The sequence below is a fragment of the Malus sylvestris genome, chromosome 17 (assembly GCF_916048215.2).
Source record: "Malus sylvestris chromosome 17, drMalSylv7.2, whole genome shotgun sequence".
NCBI classification, from domain to species: domain Eukaryota; kingdom Viridiplantae; phylum Streptophyta; class Magnoliopsida; order Rosales; family Rosaceae; genus Malus; species Malus sylvestris.
In genome coordinates, this window is record NC_062276.1 from 32,558,693 (window position 1) to 32,573,480 (window position 14,788).

Here is a 14,788-nt window from a genome sequence, read left to right on the forward strand (position 1 = left end):
AATGTGAATTACCACAATAGATCTTGTGAATACAAATTAGAATTACCATGTTATAATTCATAATCCAAGTAAGGAATTATATAGAGTTCCTTGGTTAAATTCGTGAAATGATAAGTTATCGCATTGTTTGATTAACGTAATTAAATGCTAAGATTGTGCATCTTTGATTCATGAATTGATTAATTGACGGAATTGTGGAATGACGCTGGATATGAGTGTTGTTATTATGATTATTTTAGTTGATAGAGAATAATATTGTGCATTGTTGATTCTTTAAGATGTTACACGCTATGAATTGTGATTTTATGTGGGAAACATGATGATTTATGTGATTGATGAAGTGGAAATGTCAATCGTCATGTGGGATTGTTACATTGGATATTATTGTTATTGTTATGATTAGACTTGTTGATAAATATGGCTAGAGAATATGATTGTGCTTCGTCGTTTGTTCTTTGAAATATTGCATGATATGCATTGTGGTATATTGTTAGGACATAACGATTTATGTGATGAATATTCAAGTGTAGTGAAATAATGAACTATGAATGGCTTGATCCCTATTTAGGGTACGTAGGCAGTCTAACGAGGATGTTAGATGCAACCATAAAGTCTACGAAGAATTATTGCGCTGTTGGATCTTAAGTTATGTTTTGCCATTTCCCGAAGTTAGGGTATGTTAGAGATACGGGTATTTGGTGACGTCACGTGTTGATCCTGGACATATGTCGGGATCGGGGCGTGACACCAATAACCGTTTATAAACGGTTAACCATAGTCATAACCGTGTACCCATTTAACCATAAACATTTACCCGTTTATCCTTTTTTTACCCATTTACCCCTTTTTTTCATCCGTCTACATGTTTTATTTTTTTAAACAACTTGAAAATTACAAAAGAATTTTTTTTTCATAATTTTTGTTTTCTAACAATTAAACACTGTTATAGGTACATTTTAGCATGCATTTCCCTATTTTAATCATTTAGGTCCTCATTCAATTCCAATAATTGAAATAATAGTTTACGAACGATATTTTTCTGCTACACCCAAGCAAGTCTTTAATTATAATCCATATGATTACAAAGTAAAGCTTCTAAAAACAAAAAGTAGTCATTATCTTGAATACTAGATTATTCAAAGCTCCAAAATTTTCTAAAACTAAACACTTTCGAACACTAATGCTTTAGCATGTTCAATCACAAAATCTCATCGACTCGTTGTCACCAAAAGAGGCCTACAAAAGAAATGTATAAATTGAATTAGTATCCCATTTAGTATAACTGTTATAACATTTCCGACAGCTTCCAAATGATCCCAACAAATGTTCTTGAAATCTACTTACACTTCCAAATGAACCCAACAAATGTTCTTTAAATCTACTTACATTTCCGACAGCTTTGTAAAGAAGCTAAAATTAAATGGGTAAATGGATACCCGTTATAACCGTAGGTAATACCCACAATCGTCCATTTAAATTTCACGGATAAACGGTTATACCCATAACCATTTGTTCGTCTAAACGGTTACCCATAACCGTAACCGTGAACTTTAAATGGGCGGGTAACCGCGATTACCCAAACCCATGGGTATTTTGCCCATCCCTATTTGTCACACCCATTGTGGCCCGTGCATGACACATGGTTTACAAACAACAACAAAAATTGTCACTTAATTGACATGACAAAACTAACATGCATGCAAAAGATGGTTCATATGGAATGTGTTTGTACCATACTTGATCAATCCCGAAACTACCAAGCGCCGGTCAACTTCATACCTTCAAGGACCCACTGAAGAGTTCATGTTGAGGCACCCATGCCGAAGCACAAGAGTTTCCCTCCACCCAGGAGGTCAATCACAATACGTGCGTGTCAACGTCAGAATAAAGCTCCTACAGTCCCACATCGAGTGCAGATGAAAGTCAGAGACTCTCCTCAAATATAAAAGAAGACAACTCTCCTACAATTAAGGGGGAATGCTATTACTGTACTTAAACTCATCATTAGAACTCATTAATGATGATTATGCTTGAACATATGTGTTGTGTAAATCTTTCACTATTAATGAGAACTCCTTTACTATGTGGACATAGCCAAATTTAGGGTGAACCACGTACATCTTGTGTTTGCTTCCCCATCTCTATCTCTTTACATATAATCATCACTAGGTGACCGGAGTAATCATGTCAAGGTCACAAACTTGACACTTTATGTTGTTCCAAAGTCTCACTAATTTTGTATATCAACAAAATGTTAAAGAGACGAAGATCTATGAGCTTGAAATCTCAAGTCTTTCCTAGCTAGAGGACTTGTGTTTCCTAAAAGTGACATGAAAAAAACCGATTGAAATCGTTGGATAGATCATACGGGTCAAGGGTGGACCTGCCACAAGGGCTATATGGGACGTATCCCAACCAGCTTGTATGTTTTGCTATACTACACTAGCAATCTCATACATGCTATGCATAATATGAAAGATAGAGGAAGCTAGGAGAAGTAGGTGGAAGAATTTTATTCTATTTTTAAATCAGTACAATTATTTTTATGGGATTTTTTAGTTTAAATATCTTAAGAATTTTTTAGCTAAAATATTATATTTTAGTTTATGTACTAATGGAAAAGCCAACCAAAAATATTATCTTTTATTTGGATGTCGGATATCTAGGCAACTTTGGAGGTGATTAGTATGTCAATTTGGTACCTTTTTGCTTCTTTTAGGTTCTTTGGCTGTTTTTTTTTTTTTTTATGTTTATGTCCGTAAACCCTTTTTTCAAACAGTTGCACAATCTATGGATTTTTGCGAGTCTTTATACTATTTCAGCTATTTGGAAGGCTCAAAATAAGTTTATTTTTTTAGGGTCGTCCAATCTATTTTCATTGTCTTTGCATGTCTATTAATTCAGCAATTGTTCATGCTGGGCAGTTTATTCATGGTTATTCTCAGGGTTTTGACACTTGAATCATTTGGGGATCCGACCTATCCCTCGTAAGGCACCTACCATTCTTCTTGTATTTTCCCCTTGGTTTCCTTGGGTTAAGCTTAATACAGACGGTTTGTCTAAAAGAAATCCTGGTCTTGCTGCTTGTGGAAGAGTTTTCAGGAATTACCATGGTCGTTTTTCTTGGAGGTTTCAATCAATGGATTGGTCATCGCAACTTTTTTTTTTTTTTTGCATAGTTATCAACAATTATTATTGGTGTAGAGTTTGCGTATCAGCGGGGTTGGTATTGTCTTTGGTTGGAAAGTGATAGTTCTAGTGTTATTTCTGCTCTTCAATCTTCTAATTTTGATTCTCCTTGGCCTCTTTGTACACAATGATCTATTTGTTTGGATCGCATTTGGAAAATGACTTTCTATGCATTTCACATAAATCATGAAGGAAATCTTGTTGCGGACAATTTTGCTAACATGGGCTTGTCTTCTCCATCTATAACATGGCATGATTCTCCTCCAATGGTGGCTCGTACTACTTTGTTTTCAACTTTGTTGACTTGTTTGGCTACCGCTTCTCAAATTAATGTGCATGTCGGCATCCAAGTTTGTCTCACTCTTTTTTTTTTCTCCAAACTTTATGGTGGTGTTTGACTTGTTTTGCAGGTTTAGATTTTTAGGTTTGGTTTTAGAGGGGTTAGGTTTCATGCCCCCCCCTCATTTTTCTTTGTATCATTCTTGTTTTTATTTTTAGAAGGGTAAGAATTATGTCCCCCTTCTTTTTCGTGTATTCATTTTGTTGTTTTTGTTTTTTGAGGGGTAAGGTTTATGTCACCCCCTTCTTTTTCGTGTATTCCTTTTTGTTGTTTTTGTTTTTTGAGTGGTAAGGTTTATATCCTTCCTTGACTAGGTGTAACTTATTTTTTTCGTTATCAATAAATTTTCTCTCGTACCGTCACGGTTTCTATAAAAAAATAAAAAAAAATACTAATAATTCAAAATAATTACTTTATTGTCACTCCATACCAACTTTTTTCGGCCACCGGTGATCTATTAGCCAATTTTTTTGGGCGACTAGCCACTTCATTTCATAGATAAATGATTTCAAAAATGTCTTCAATAGAGTATAAACCCAAAATCTCAAATTGAAAGTAACAACTACGCCAATAAATACCGCTTGTGATATGTATTACCTTAATTAATATTTATACCAAATAAACATATGATGCAAAATAAAAAATATCTTTCCCCTTAATATATTTTTCTTGTTTCAAAAAATAAAAATAAACATATGATGTAATTTGTTTGCTGAATATAGTCAACTCTCAGGTCACTGTCTAACATTGACTTCCAAAAGATCACGTAAGTGTAAAAGTTTTTTATTTTTTGGAGTTTTAACGAAACACTTTCGGTACTGTTTACTTTAACGAAAAATGATATTTTTACTCTAAAGTTACTCCTGGTACTATTCACTTACAACACATTTTTGTTATTTTGATTAAAACTCAAAATTTTCAAACACTTTTAATTAGTTTTCCTTTTATTTTTTGGTGCATATACATGTGAAAAGCAAGAATTTGTACCCCTACACCAAACAACCACCTGTGATATGAATACCTTCATGAAGAAATAATATAAACTGAAAGATTGTAGTTAATTTGGTAAGTTGACATGGTTTCACTTGTGAGGTCACGGCCCACGGGTTCAATTCTCCCAACTGAGATGTTCATATACAAGCCACCGCCGATGCTGGTATCCGGAAATAAAAATGTCTTGGGTTGACGGTTGGTAGAAGAAAAAAAAGGCGAAATTTCGAATAGGAAAACTAATGAAAATGGTTTGAAAACTTTGAGTTTTAACGATAAGGACAAAATAAAGGGTAAAGTGAATAGTATCAGGATTGACTTTTTAGTGTAAAAATGTGGTTTTTTGTTAAAGTGAACAGTAACGGAAGATTTTTGTTAAAGTTCCCAAAAATAATCGGTGACCATTCAGTGAACTTTCCGACGACTGTGCTGGTGGTTTATGGCTTATGTCCAATGAGGGAAAATGTGAATGTATTTATGCTTATCAATGTCTTGGCCCACAAAATGTGGCTTAACCCAATTAGAATGGGTTGTGCTTGGCAGTTTTCCTCAAAATTGATAATTTTTTTTTCTTAAAATTAATGTGCAACTTGGTATTCAATCTTAATTTACCTGTATTAAAATGAAAATAATATAAATATAAATATGAAATAAATTTCATAAAAATCTATGTGCGTGTTCAGATGCTAGCCATCTATACAGAAAAACCTTTATAAAATCATAAAGTTAGGGACATGTTATATATAAGCCACCATCGATGCTGGTGACCGAAAGTAAAAATGTCTTGTGTTGACGGTTGGTGGAAAAAAAATATTCGACTAGATTTTGAACAACTAAAATTTTTTTGGTGACCGTTCGATGAAACTTTCTAGTGACTGTGCTTGTGGTCAATGGGTCATGTTATATGAATGTATTTATGCTTATCAATGTCTTGGCCCACAAAGTGTGGCTTAATCCAAATAGAATGGGTTGTGGTAAGGGTAGGTAAACGGGTATAAGAACCGCGAGTCGAGGCGGGTAATCACGGTTCAGGGCGGGTACAAGCTGGTTCCTAATATTTTAGAGAACAAACAGGGCAGGCCGGGCTGGGCCCTTTTCATTTATGGGGTGGGCCGAGTCCAGATACTTAGAAAAACGGGTACCCGAAACCCGTTTCTAATTATAATGAACAGCCGAGATTGAATGATAACCTATCATCCAATCTCAACCATACCCGAGTCCAAGGTTCCATAATTCAGTTCACTCTCTCAATCTCAACTGCCTTTCTATCTCCCACGGTTTCTCTTCTCTCTCTCCCTGAACCTTCTTCTTCTTCAAGATCTTAATCCCAGTTGGGTTTTCCACAAATCATGCATTTTTAGCTTTTAGCCCAAAACCCCAATCTGGGTTTTGCTAGTTTTCTCTGCATTTTCACTGCAAGGACTAGACCTGTGAGAGCGTCATTTTCTCGACGCTGAGGAGGTAAAGGCTTTTGTCGAGGATCGGTTTGGGTTTCGATCTCTGCATATCCTTGTTGTGTCTGCATAATTGAACCAAACGGAAAATGGTTTGGGTTTCGATGATGTTCTGTTTAGGAAATTTCTGCCAATTCAAGGGTTATTGTGTTCTTGTTTTTGAAATTCAATTGATTTCGCGGGCATGCATGAGTCAAAAAGGGATTCGATTTTTGGGTTTTAGTTTTCTGGATATAGGGAAAATTAACCCAGAAACAGATAAATCTCGGTTTTGGGTTTTGGTTTTCTGGTTTTCGAATTGCAACGATGAGGAAGTAAACGATCCCTTTCATTCTGCTTCTGCTCTACCTTCTCTCACTCTTCCCCGATCAAGGTACACCTAGGGTTTCTACAAATCTCAATTAGTTGATTGTGAATGATGCATTGTTATGAGTAAATATTTCTGAATTCGAAGTTTGTATCAGAGATTTAATATTGATTAGGGTTTTTTGGCGATCTGTGTTTGTTCATGTCGGAAATTACAGGCCAATGCGGAGGATAATTCCAATGAGTTTATGGAGGTTGAGGAGCAGATTGGCACCGTTCAAAACCGAAAAAAAAAAAAGTAATTAGACTCGTGGACCCATCCCGAACCGGCCAATTTGAAACGGATCGGGCTAGGTCCGGTTCCCAAACTCAAAATCCTTATACCTGGCCCGTTACATTTTAAAGCAAATAGGGCCAGGTTCTTCCAAATTTAGACCTGGCCTGGCCCGTGCCCAGCCCTAGGTTGTGGGGTTGTGCTTGGCAATTTTCCTTAAAAATTGATTTTTTTTCTTCTTAAAACTCATGTTCAACTTGGTATTTAATCTTAATTTACCTCTATTAAAATAAAATAATTTCATAAAAATCAATGTGTGTGTTGAGATGCTAGCCATCTATATTATTGTTGTAAAACCATTACAAAATCTTAAAGTTTGGACTAAACCAATTTTATAACTTTACGGAGGTTATTACTTAATAAAGATGTAGTTAAAAATATTATTCATTGACTTATTTACCCTTAATGAATGTTGTATTTCTTGGATTCCTTGGGCGCTAAGTATTTTACTTCTTGCTTAGATTTATCCACAAGCTCAAAAACATGACATCAATTCAAAAAATTAAAGCATTGTCCCAAATAACTTTTGAAAAATATTATAGTTTTTATCCTAAATTTTTATTTGTGATATTGCATATTTTTGTTCTCATTGATAATTATTATGTGGAGACGTGTTTCCTTAACATGAGACTAGGAAAAATTATAACTTATTATTGTGGAGTTTATTCTTATACATAACTAGTCCCAAGTTGGGGCTAGAATTTTTTATGACTGGAGGTTTTATAAAGTATTACTTTAGGGAGGTTTTACTGTGTCAAGAGAAAGGTTGTTTCTGAATTGGATCCAAATCCTTGTTCAAGACTTTTAAGTTTTGATAAATTCTATTTAAATTTACACTAAAATAAAAGATAAATTAATCATCTAAGGGAAAAATTGTAAGGTTATTTTGCAAAAGGTTAGTAGAATCTTTACTAATTAGTCATAAGTCAATGAAGCACGTCACATGTGTTTAGGCTATTTAGAAAATAACTATTCTACCTTTCTCTCACTTCAATTTATTGTTTTTCTTCTCTCCTCCTCACTCTCTTTTTCTTATCTACTCTCTTCTATCTTGGCTTTCTCTGATATCTCTTTATCCCATTCTTTCCTTACTCTCTCTTGTCCTTCTCTCCTCCCATCTCTCCCATCTTCTCTCCAATGAAGAGGAAGAGGTTGTTGGCGACGACGAGTAGCACCAGTGTCACATCCCAGTCTCGGCTGGCCATAACACGATATTATCTGCTTTGGGCCGTGTGGTGCGAGTGTGCCGACGAGGACGTTGGGCCTCTAAGGGGGTGGATTGTAACATCCCACATTGACCAACGGAGAGAGGGCAATGTGCCTTATATGTACATACCCATCTCCATATAGCACGAGGCTTTTTGGGAACTCACTGGCTTCGGATTCCATTAGAACTCCGAAGTTAAGCGAGTTTGAGCGAGAGCATTCCCAAGATAGGTGACCCACTGGGAAGTTCTCATGTGAGTTCCCAGAAACAAAACAGTGAGGGTGTGGCCGGGGCCCAAAGCGGACAATTTGTGCTACGGCGGAGCCGAGACTAGGATGTGACAGAATGATTCCATCAGAACTCCGAAGTTAAGCAAGTTCGGGCGAGAGCATTCCCAGGATGGGTGACCCACTGGGAAGTTCTCATGTGAGTTCCAAGAAACAAAACCGTGAGGGTGTGGTCGGGGCCCAAAGCGGACAATATCGCGCAGGATGTGACATAATGGTATCAAAGCATCTGACAAGCCCCGACCCTGATTTTCTCCGTACACCAAGGTGGTTACGTGATAGCCGACACCCGTAGGTGACACAAACCATTTATGAATGCAAAAACCAAGAATATATGGCAACAAACATGCAAATTTTCATAGAAATACTAATATCATAAAATAATATTCAAAAGCCATCAACAATTAATATATATCAGTAACAGTATCAGAACCCTTCATTTGCCAAACAGGCACATCTATCACTTACCAAACAGGCATAACAGTATCATTTGCCAAATAGGCATGTATATCATTTGCCAAACAGGCATATCAGTATCATTTGCCAAACAGGCATATCTGTATCAATTGCCAAACAGGCATATAGTGACCACTAGGTACACACAAAAAGTTGAACATAATCTTTCTAAAACATAGGTACTGATATCTCAAAATCATCTTCATAGTATAAAGTCATCCATCATCTATACTATAAAGAAGTGTGTGAAAACATGTTCTAAATAATATATCGTCATCCATCAGATATTCTATAAAGAACATGGTTTTGATAGAAAATATGGTATTCCAAAATAAGTTCAGTATAGTATGATAATCAATTTCTCATAAAACGTAATCATTAAATCATGTTTTTCATGTATGCATTTCTACTATTAAAACATGCATTTTAGAAGGGGTCCACTCACAGTACTTTGCCATCGAAATGTTGTGCAACTAAAGAAAACAGGACTTAGAATCGAGGTGTACAAACCCGATGTCAAGGCATTTCCGCACCGGCATCTTCGAATCCTCTTGGCGTAGGATCTATTCTTTTTTTCATTCAATTTTATATTATTTTCTTTAGTGTTCTAGTTAGTCGTATGCTCTTAACATGTTCCTTACTTGCATAATATTTATAATTAAATTTCTATTATCTTATTCGTATTTTTAATTCTCACGTATCCAAAATGGCTTGCGTCACCTTTGGGTGTCAGCCAGCACGTGCCTACCCTGGTGTACGAAGAAAATCAGGGTCGGAGCGTGTCAACCAGATCCCAACACCTCAGTTGATCTGTTACCATGACATCATGATTAACACGATTCCTTCCAGAACCTTCAATGACCTTCACGAGATCATGAAGTGGATGGTGGCGGTGGGGTCTAGGAAGGACTAGTCACACATTGGTTGCTGAAGAGATTTTCTAGAAGAAAGCTTGTTGAGGCTAGGGTTATAGATATTAAACCTAAGTATCGATGAGGTTTAGAAGGAACTGAGCGGTTGATCAAATATGCAAAATTCGTGCTTTGAACTTTAGGCCCTTTTTGTTATTTAATTTTATAATTGAATTTGTGTTTAGAATGGTGGAAGGCAATGCTTGTATCTCTTGGAAACTAGAAGAAAATCCATAGGAAAATAGATTTACAAAAATAGACACGATATTACAGAGTATGAGTCCAAATGTAAAAGCAGAATAAAAAAAAAACAGACAGTACATTGCAATAATTTGAATCCAAATGTAAAAGCAGAACAACAAACAGAGAGTACTGCATCTCAGTCTGAATCCAAATGTAAAAGCATAACAAAAAACAGAGACTGCAACGCATAATCTGAATCCAAATGTAGAAGATAAATGAGAAAGAAATGGATTTTTTTTTCTTGCGCGGCTCAATCATCATTATACTTTAGAAGTCACAATAAATTAAAAGAATTGTTATTGATACTCCACAATACTCATTTTGCACTCTAAATTTTCTATATGTGGGAAGAAAAATACACTTATGAGGAGTGCAAAATGAAAATTTTGAAGTGCAAATAATAGTTCCATGAATTAAAATGTGACAAATGACAATTAAAAGTAGGTATTTTTTTTTTTGGAAGAGTACGCATGTTACATGAACTTGTTAGAAACGCCATAGGAAAAGTATATATAAAAGTATCTGCAAATTGGGTATCAGGTAAAGTATTTTCCATGAATACTAAAAGAACGAATCTATGCGTGTTAAACTAAAGCAACAAATCCGCGGGCGCACATCGACTAAATGATATTAATGTACGTAAGAACAAGTTGCAGGAGAATTTATGCTAAAATTTTCTGTCTATTTTCCCATTAATTAACATTGTGTACTTTAGAAAGAAGCCAACTAGCTACAGCCTTCAAGAACCTTCTTCTGTAGACTGTATCATCCACAGTAAAGGATCAATGCCCAAGTATTTATAGATAAGCCGGATTAACTCAAAGAAAGAAAGGTTAATTAGAGGAGAGAGAGAGATCTAGAGAGAGAAAGGAAGTTGAGATCGATGGGGAAGGCTCGCAGTGTAGGAGTTGGAATGGATTATTCAGCAACAAGCAAATTAGCCCTAAGATGGGCAGTCGATAATCTCATCGAACAAGGAGATCGCATCGTATTAATCCACGTTGAGCCAACCAAAGCAGCTACTACAAGCAGGAAACAGCTGTTTGAGAACACTGGATCACGTACGCATGTCTCTCTCTCTCTCTCTCTCTCTCTACATACATATACTTGTTAGTTATCATTAGTTACCTTAATAATTTAAATTTATGAATTACATATAATTTCTTTTGTTTTTTTTGTGTTTTTTATTGCAGCTTTGATTCCTCTAGAAGAACTTGTGGAGACTAATGTCTCAAAGCACTATGGACTTACTAATGATCCAGAGGTGCTTGATATTCTTGACAAAGTGTCAAAAACTAAAGGGGTATGATAATTTTTTATATATTAATCTCATCTCTAATATTAATTATTTTGTATATATACATAGAAGTATAGATTTATAGGATTTGCACAACTGCACAGATAGATGGTAGAACGGTCATGATATATATATATAGTTATCTATCTAGCGATCATCTAGCAACGAGTATCGATTTACAGAAGTTTAATATACTATCAATGCACTCAATATAATGTTGATATTAATACTGTATATCATACACTGTAGATTGGTAGTCGCCACTCTTCACAAATTAGTTTGTGTGCATAGAGACATGAATTATTAGATTATAAATTAGAGTATAATTAATGTGTGTTGATTCGATTATGAACAGGCTGAGGCTGTGGCAAAGGTGTACTGGGGGGATCCAAGAGAGAAGTTGTGTGATGCAGTGCAAGATCTTAAGCTTGATTCGCTTGTCGTCGGAAGCAGGGGCTTAGGCCCTATCAAAAGGTGACCATTATTCGACCAATATTTCCACTAATTCACCTTCTCATAAAAACACAAAAGAAACGAAAGAAAATAAAAGTTTTTGTGTTTGATTAAATATTTTTCCTGCAAAATGGTTGATTAATATGTGCGATGAATTTGCAGGGTGTTGCTGGGCAGTGTAAGCATCTATGTGGTGACAAATGCTTCATGTCCGGTTACTGTTGTCAAGGGCGCACACAATCATCCAAACCATAAAATCTCAAAGAAACTATCTTTCAAATGATAATTAGTACTTTGAATTATAATGTGTTGAAATTAAAGGAATCAGGCCTTGGGGATATTGTGGTTTTTCCTTTTTTTTTTCTTTTTCTAATTAGGATGGTATTATCCAGACACCGATTTTTATCTCTTACACACCTCTTGTTAATTTATATCCTTTGAACTTATTCAATTCATTAGATCTAACAGTCGGATATTGACAGGCGGTGTGTAAAAAATAAAAAATGGTGTGTAGATATCACTACCCTTCTAATTATTATTATTATTTTTATTACCATATGGAATCTTATTCTGCAGGCTTTGGTTTGATGGGTACTTGTACGGTTGTTGAAACTTATTATCATTAATATAATATGTGCTGTTTGGCAAAGATATTCTTTGTTTTTGGGTAAAAGCAAAGATATTCAGTTTAATACTTTAATATCTATGGGAAAGTAAAATATCTCGACCAAAGAAGCACACATCAATAGACCCTGCCTGAGCCCAATTCATTGCAAACAATTCTAGTCAATTGCCACACAACATATGCACAGATCACCCTAACATGCAGTGGGTTTGCGTATCAATTTCTTAGTATGATAAGACTTTTGAAAACATATTTTTGGAAGTTCAGAGGGATATAACTCAGTGTCGGTATCCTTATCGGATTCAACTTTTTCTTTTGAAAAATTATGAATGTAGCTCAGTTACTTAGTACTCACTAGTTTCAAAAATAAAAAATAAAAAAAATTGAATCCAATGAATGATAACAAATAGTTTTTTATGATTTTTTAGTACATCGATATTTTTACACTAAGGGAAGAGGGAGTTCGGTTAAGCCACACAATGGGCAGTCTAATTTGATATCTAATTCTCCATCCACGAGATTCAGAATTAAGACCTCTAACTTTCAAGTGAAGAAGAATACCCCCATATACTGTAGTACTGAGTGAGAGAAGCCACCCGATGGGCTTTGTTTTCTAAACTAGAGTTCATGGGCTTACCTCTAATATTGGGCCTTAGGGTAACTATCACGCTACGGCGCCGTATTGTCATTACTTGGACCGCGCCTAAAACACCGGATGAAATTAGGGTTTCCAAGTGCAGGACGGGTGCCTATATAATTGAATCGCCTCCTTCAACCCTCCCACTTTATCTCATCTCCTCCCTGACTCTTCACCTTCATCGTCACAGGGTCTGGTTATTTTTAGGGTTTTAATTCTGGGCTCCATAGCTGTTCTTTTTCTGTCAACCGCAGATCTTATTCGTCTCTCTGTTTTTGATTTTCTGTGGTTTTGTTATGTGTTGTTTGAAATTAGGGTTTATGTTTTTGGAGGTGGATTTGGGATTGAAGTGATGCTACTTTCCCCATATGATCGAAGCTGATTCAAACTTGCGCTATTTTTAATTTCCAAGCCAGAACTCTGATCTTTCCCAAATCCCCAAAATCCACCATCTTTATTTTTTTTCTTCTTCTAAATTTCTTCTGTGTTTTTGAATTTAGTGCATGTTTTATGATATTGTTGTTGAAAAAAGAAAAAGAAAAGATGGAAGTGATGATTATTTCCCCAAATGATCGAAGCTGAAATAACTGAGCGAATTACATCTCTGTATTACACAGAGACCACCAAGCCAGGTGTATCTGATCCATCTTTCTACACAATATATCAAAAAAAATTATTATTTATGATTTTTATATACGTTTTGGGTCTCAAATACTGATACATTAGAATCATATCTTAATCATGTTCGGCATCCACCGCCGCCGCGGTTAATTCACTATTTGAGCTCTTTTGTGAGCGGCGGGGTGGAAGCCAGCAGTGGAATAATGCTTCTTTACTGAACTCCCATGCACCATAACCATTTATTTCAGAATTTAGTTGGGACGTTTAGATGTGTACATGTACGAAAAACATTCAAAGACAATGCGGAAGCAAATTGCAGTGACGAATTTTTACCTCGCCACCCACAAAAACCAATGTAATTGCTTGAATTGCGCTTGAAACTGGATCGAATTTAGGATTTTAGGGTTTGCGATGAGAGTGCTTGTAATTGATTAGTCCCGTACGAAAACAGAACAACTTGAATGGGGTTTAACATTGTGATGGTCGCATGAACGTTATGTGACGGTGTACTTTGTGTAATAAAAAACATTCTCATGAAACAGGGTTGTACATGGTAGGTGTCAAATAAAAGGCAAATAAAGTAAATGTCAAAACTGTTGTGAGAGCTTTAACATATGCATGCGCATGTGATGAAAGAAAAATTTACGATCGATGAAATCTTGTGACGTACTTGCTCTAAAAGCGTTTGTTTATACTCGATATTGCACTCTCGGCCCATACATTTTAATGATCAATAGGGCGTTGGTATCAAAAAATCAAGTTACTCGTCAAACAGTTGGAGGAAGAGAATTGGTGTCCGTTGCATCTTAAAAAACACACTTACTTCAAAGGAAGGCAGCAAACGCGAAGAAATTTTTGGAAAACCACGGCAATTCTAACTTTTGGAATGCTGAGAAATAAGAGAAATTTTCATCAATTTTCTTCAGTTCTTCGCATGCTTCCGCCAGTCCCATTGAAACTATGGTTTTTGGTCTGGTTTTTCGTATTTGTTGATCTAGAACGAGAGGGAGATGGAGTTTTAGATTAAGAAAGTTTTAGTGTATTCACGCGGAGAGAGTATTATTACTTACAGATTTTTGAATTTTATTTAGAAGTTTTCATATACGTGAGTTTATATCTAAAGTTTTAAGACTTGTAGGGGTCCAACTCTAAAAGACACTAAGAGCATCTCCAAATGAGATGTCAAAATGTTCATATAAGCTACAACAGTAAAAAAAACCACACTAATGTTCTCCAACTGAAATGTCAAATTCTATGTGGCGATGACATGGATTGGTAGCAAGAGAATTGCTGTCAAATTTGACAGCAGTTTCAAAATTAATTATTAATGCTTTTTATTAGTTTTTTGTTGGTTTAATCATCATTGCAATTAATGTTGTTGTTGACCCGTTTCCCTTTTGTTCAATCGAGATAAGTGAACGGTCCCCTTTTGTTAAAA

At 35.6% G+C, this 14,788-nt stretch overlaps 1 protein-coding gene, 1 non-coding gene and 1 pseudogene across 2 annotated transcripts; all 3 read left to right on the forward strand.

Annotated features, from left to right (window-relative positions):
- The first annotated feature begins 10,445 nt into the window (after positions 1-10,445).
- On the forward strand, positions 10,446-12,116 carry LOC126612501 (universal stress protein PHOS32-like). The gene is made up of 4 exons (XM_050280927.1): positions 10,446-10,778; positions 10,911-11,020; positions 11,370-11,488; positions 11,630-12,116. The coding sequence occupies exons 1-4, from the start codon at positions 10,601-10,603 to the stop codon at positions 11,748-11,750; spliced, it is 528 nt and encodes a 175-aa protein (XP_050136884.1). The 5' UTR covers positions 10,446-10,600; the 3' UTR covers positions 11,751-12,116.
- Positions 12,117-13,072: 956 nt separating this feature from the next.
- LOC126612723 (small nucleolar RNA Z103) lies at positions 13,073-13,158 on the forward strand (annotated as a pseudogene).
- A 114-nt stretch (positions 13,159-13,272) lies between these two features.
- LOC126612721 (small nucleolar RNA Z103) lies at positions 13,273-13,376 on the forward strand. Its single transcript, XR_007619281.1, has one exon. It is a non-coding gene; the product is annotated as a small nucleolar RNA Z103 (small nucleolar RNA).
- Positions 13,377-14,788: the final 1,412 nt, after the last annotated feature.

Bases quoted from the DNA above. Each gene is read 5' to 3' on its own strand.
- LOC126612501 (XM_050280927.1), top strand. From the start codon at position 10,601: ATGGGGAAGGCTCGCAGTGTAGGAGTTGGAATGGATTATTCAGCAACA. The intron at 11,021-11,369 runs GTATGATAATTT...GATTATGAACAG, and splicing joins AAGTGTCAAAAACTAAAGGG to GCTGAGGCTGTGGCAAAGGT. The intron at 11,489-11,629 runs GTGACCATTATT...ATGAATTTGCAG, and splicing joins GGCTTAGGCCCTATCAAAAG to GGTGTTGCTGGGCAGTGTAA.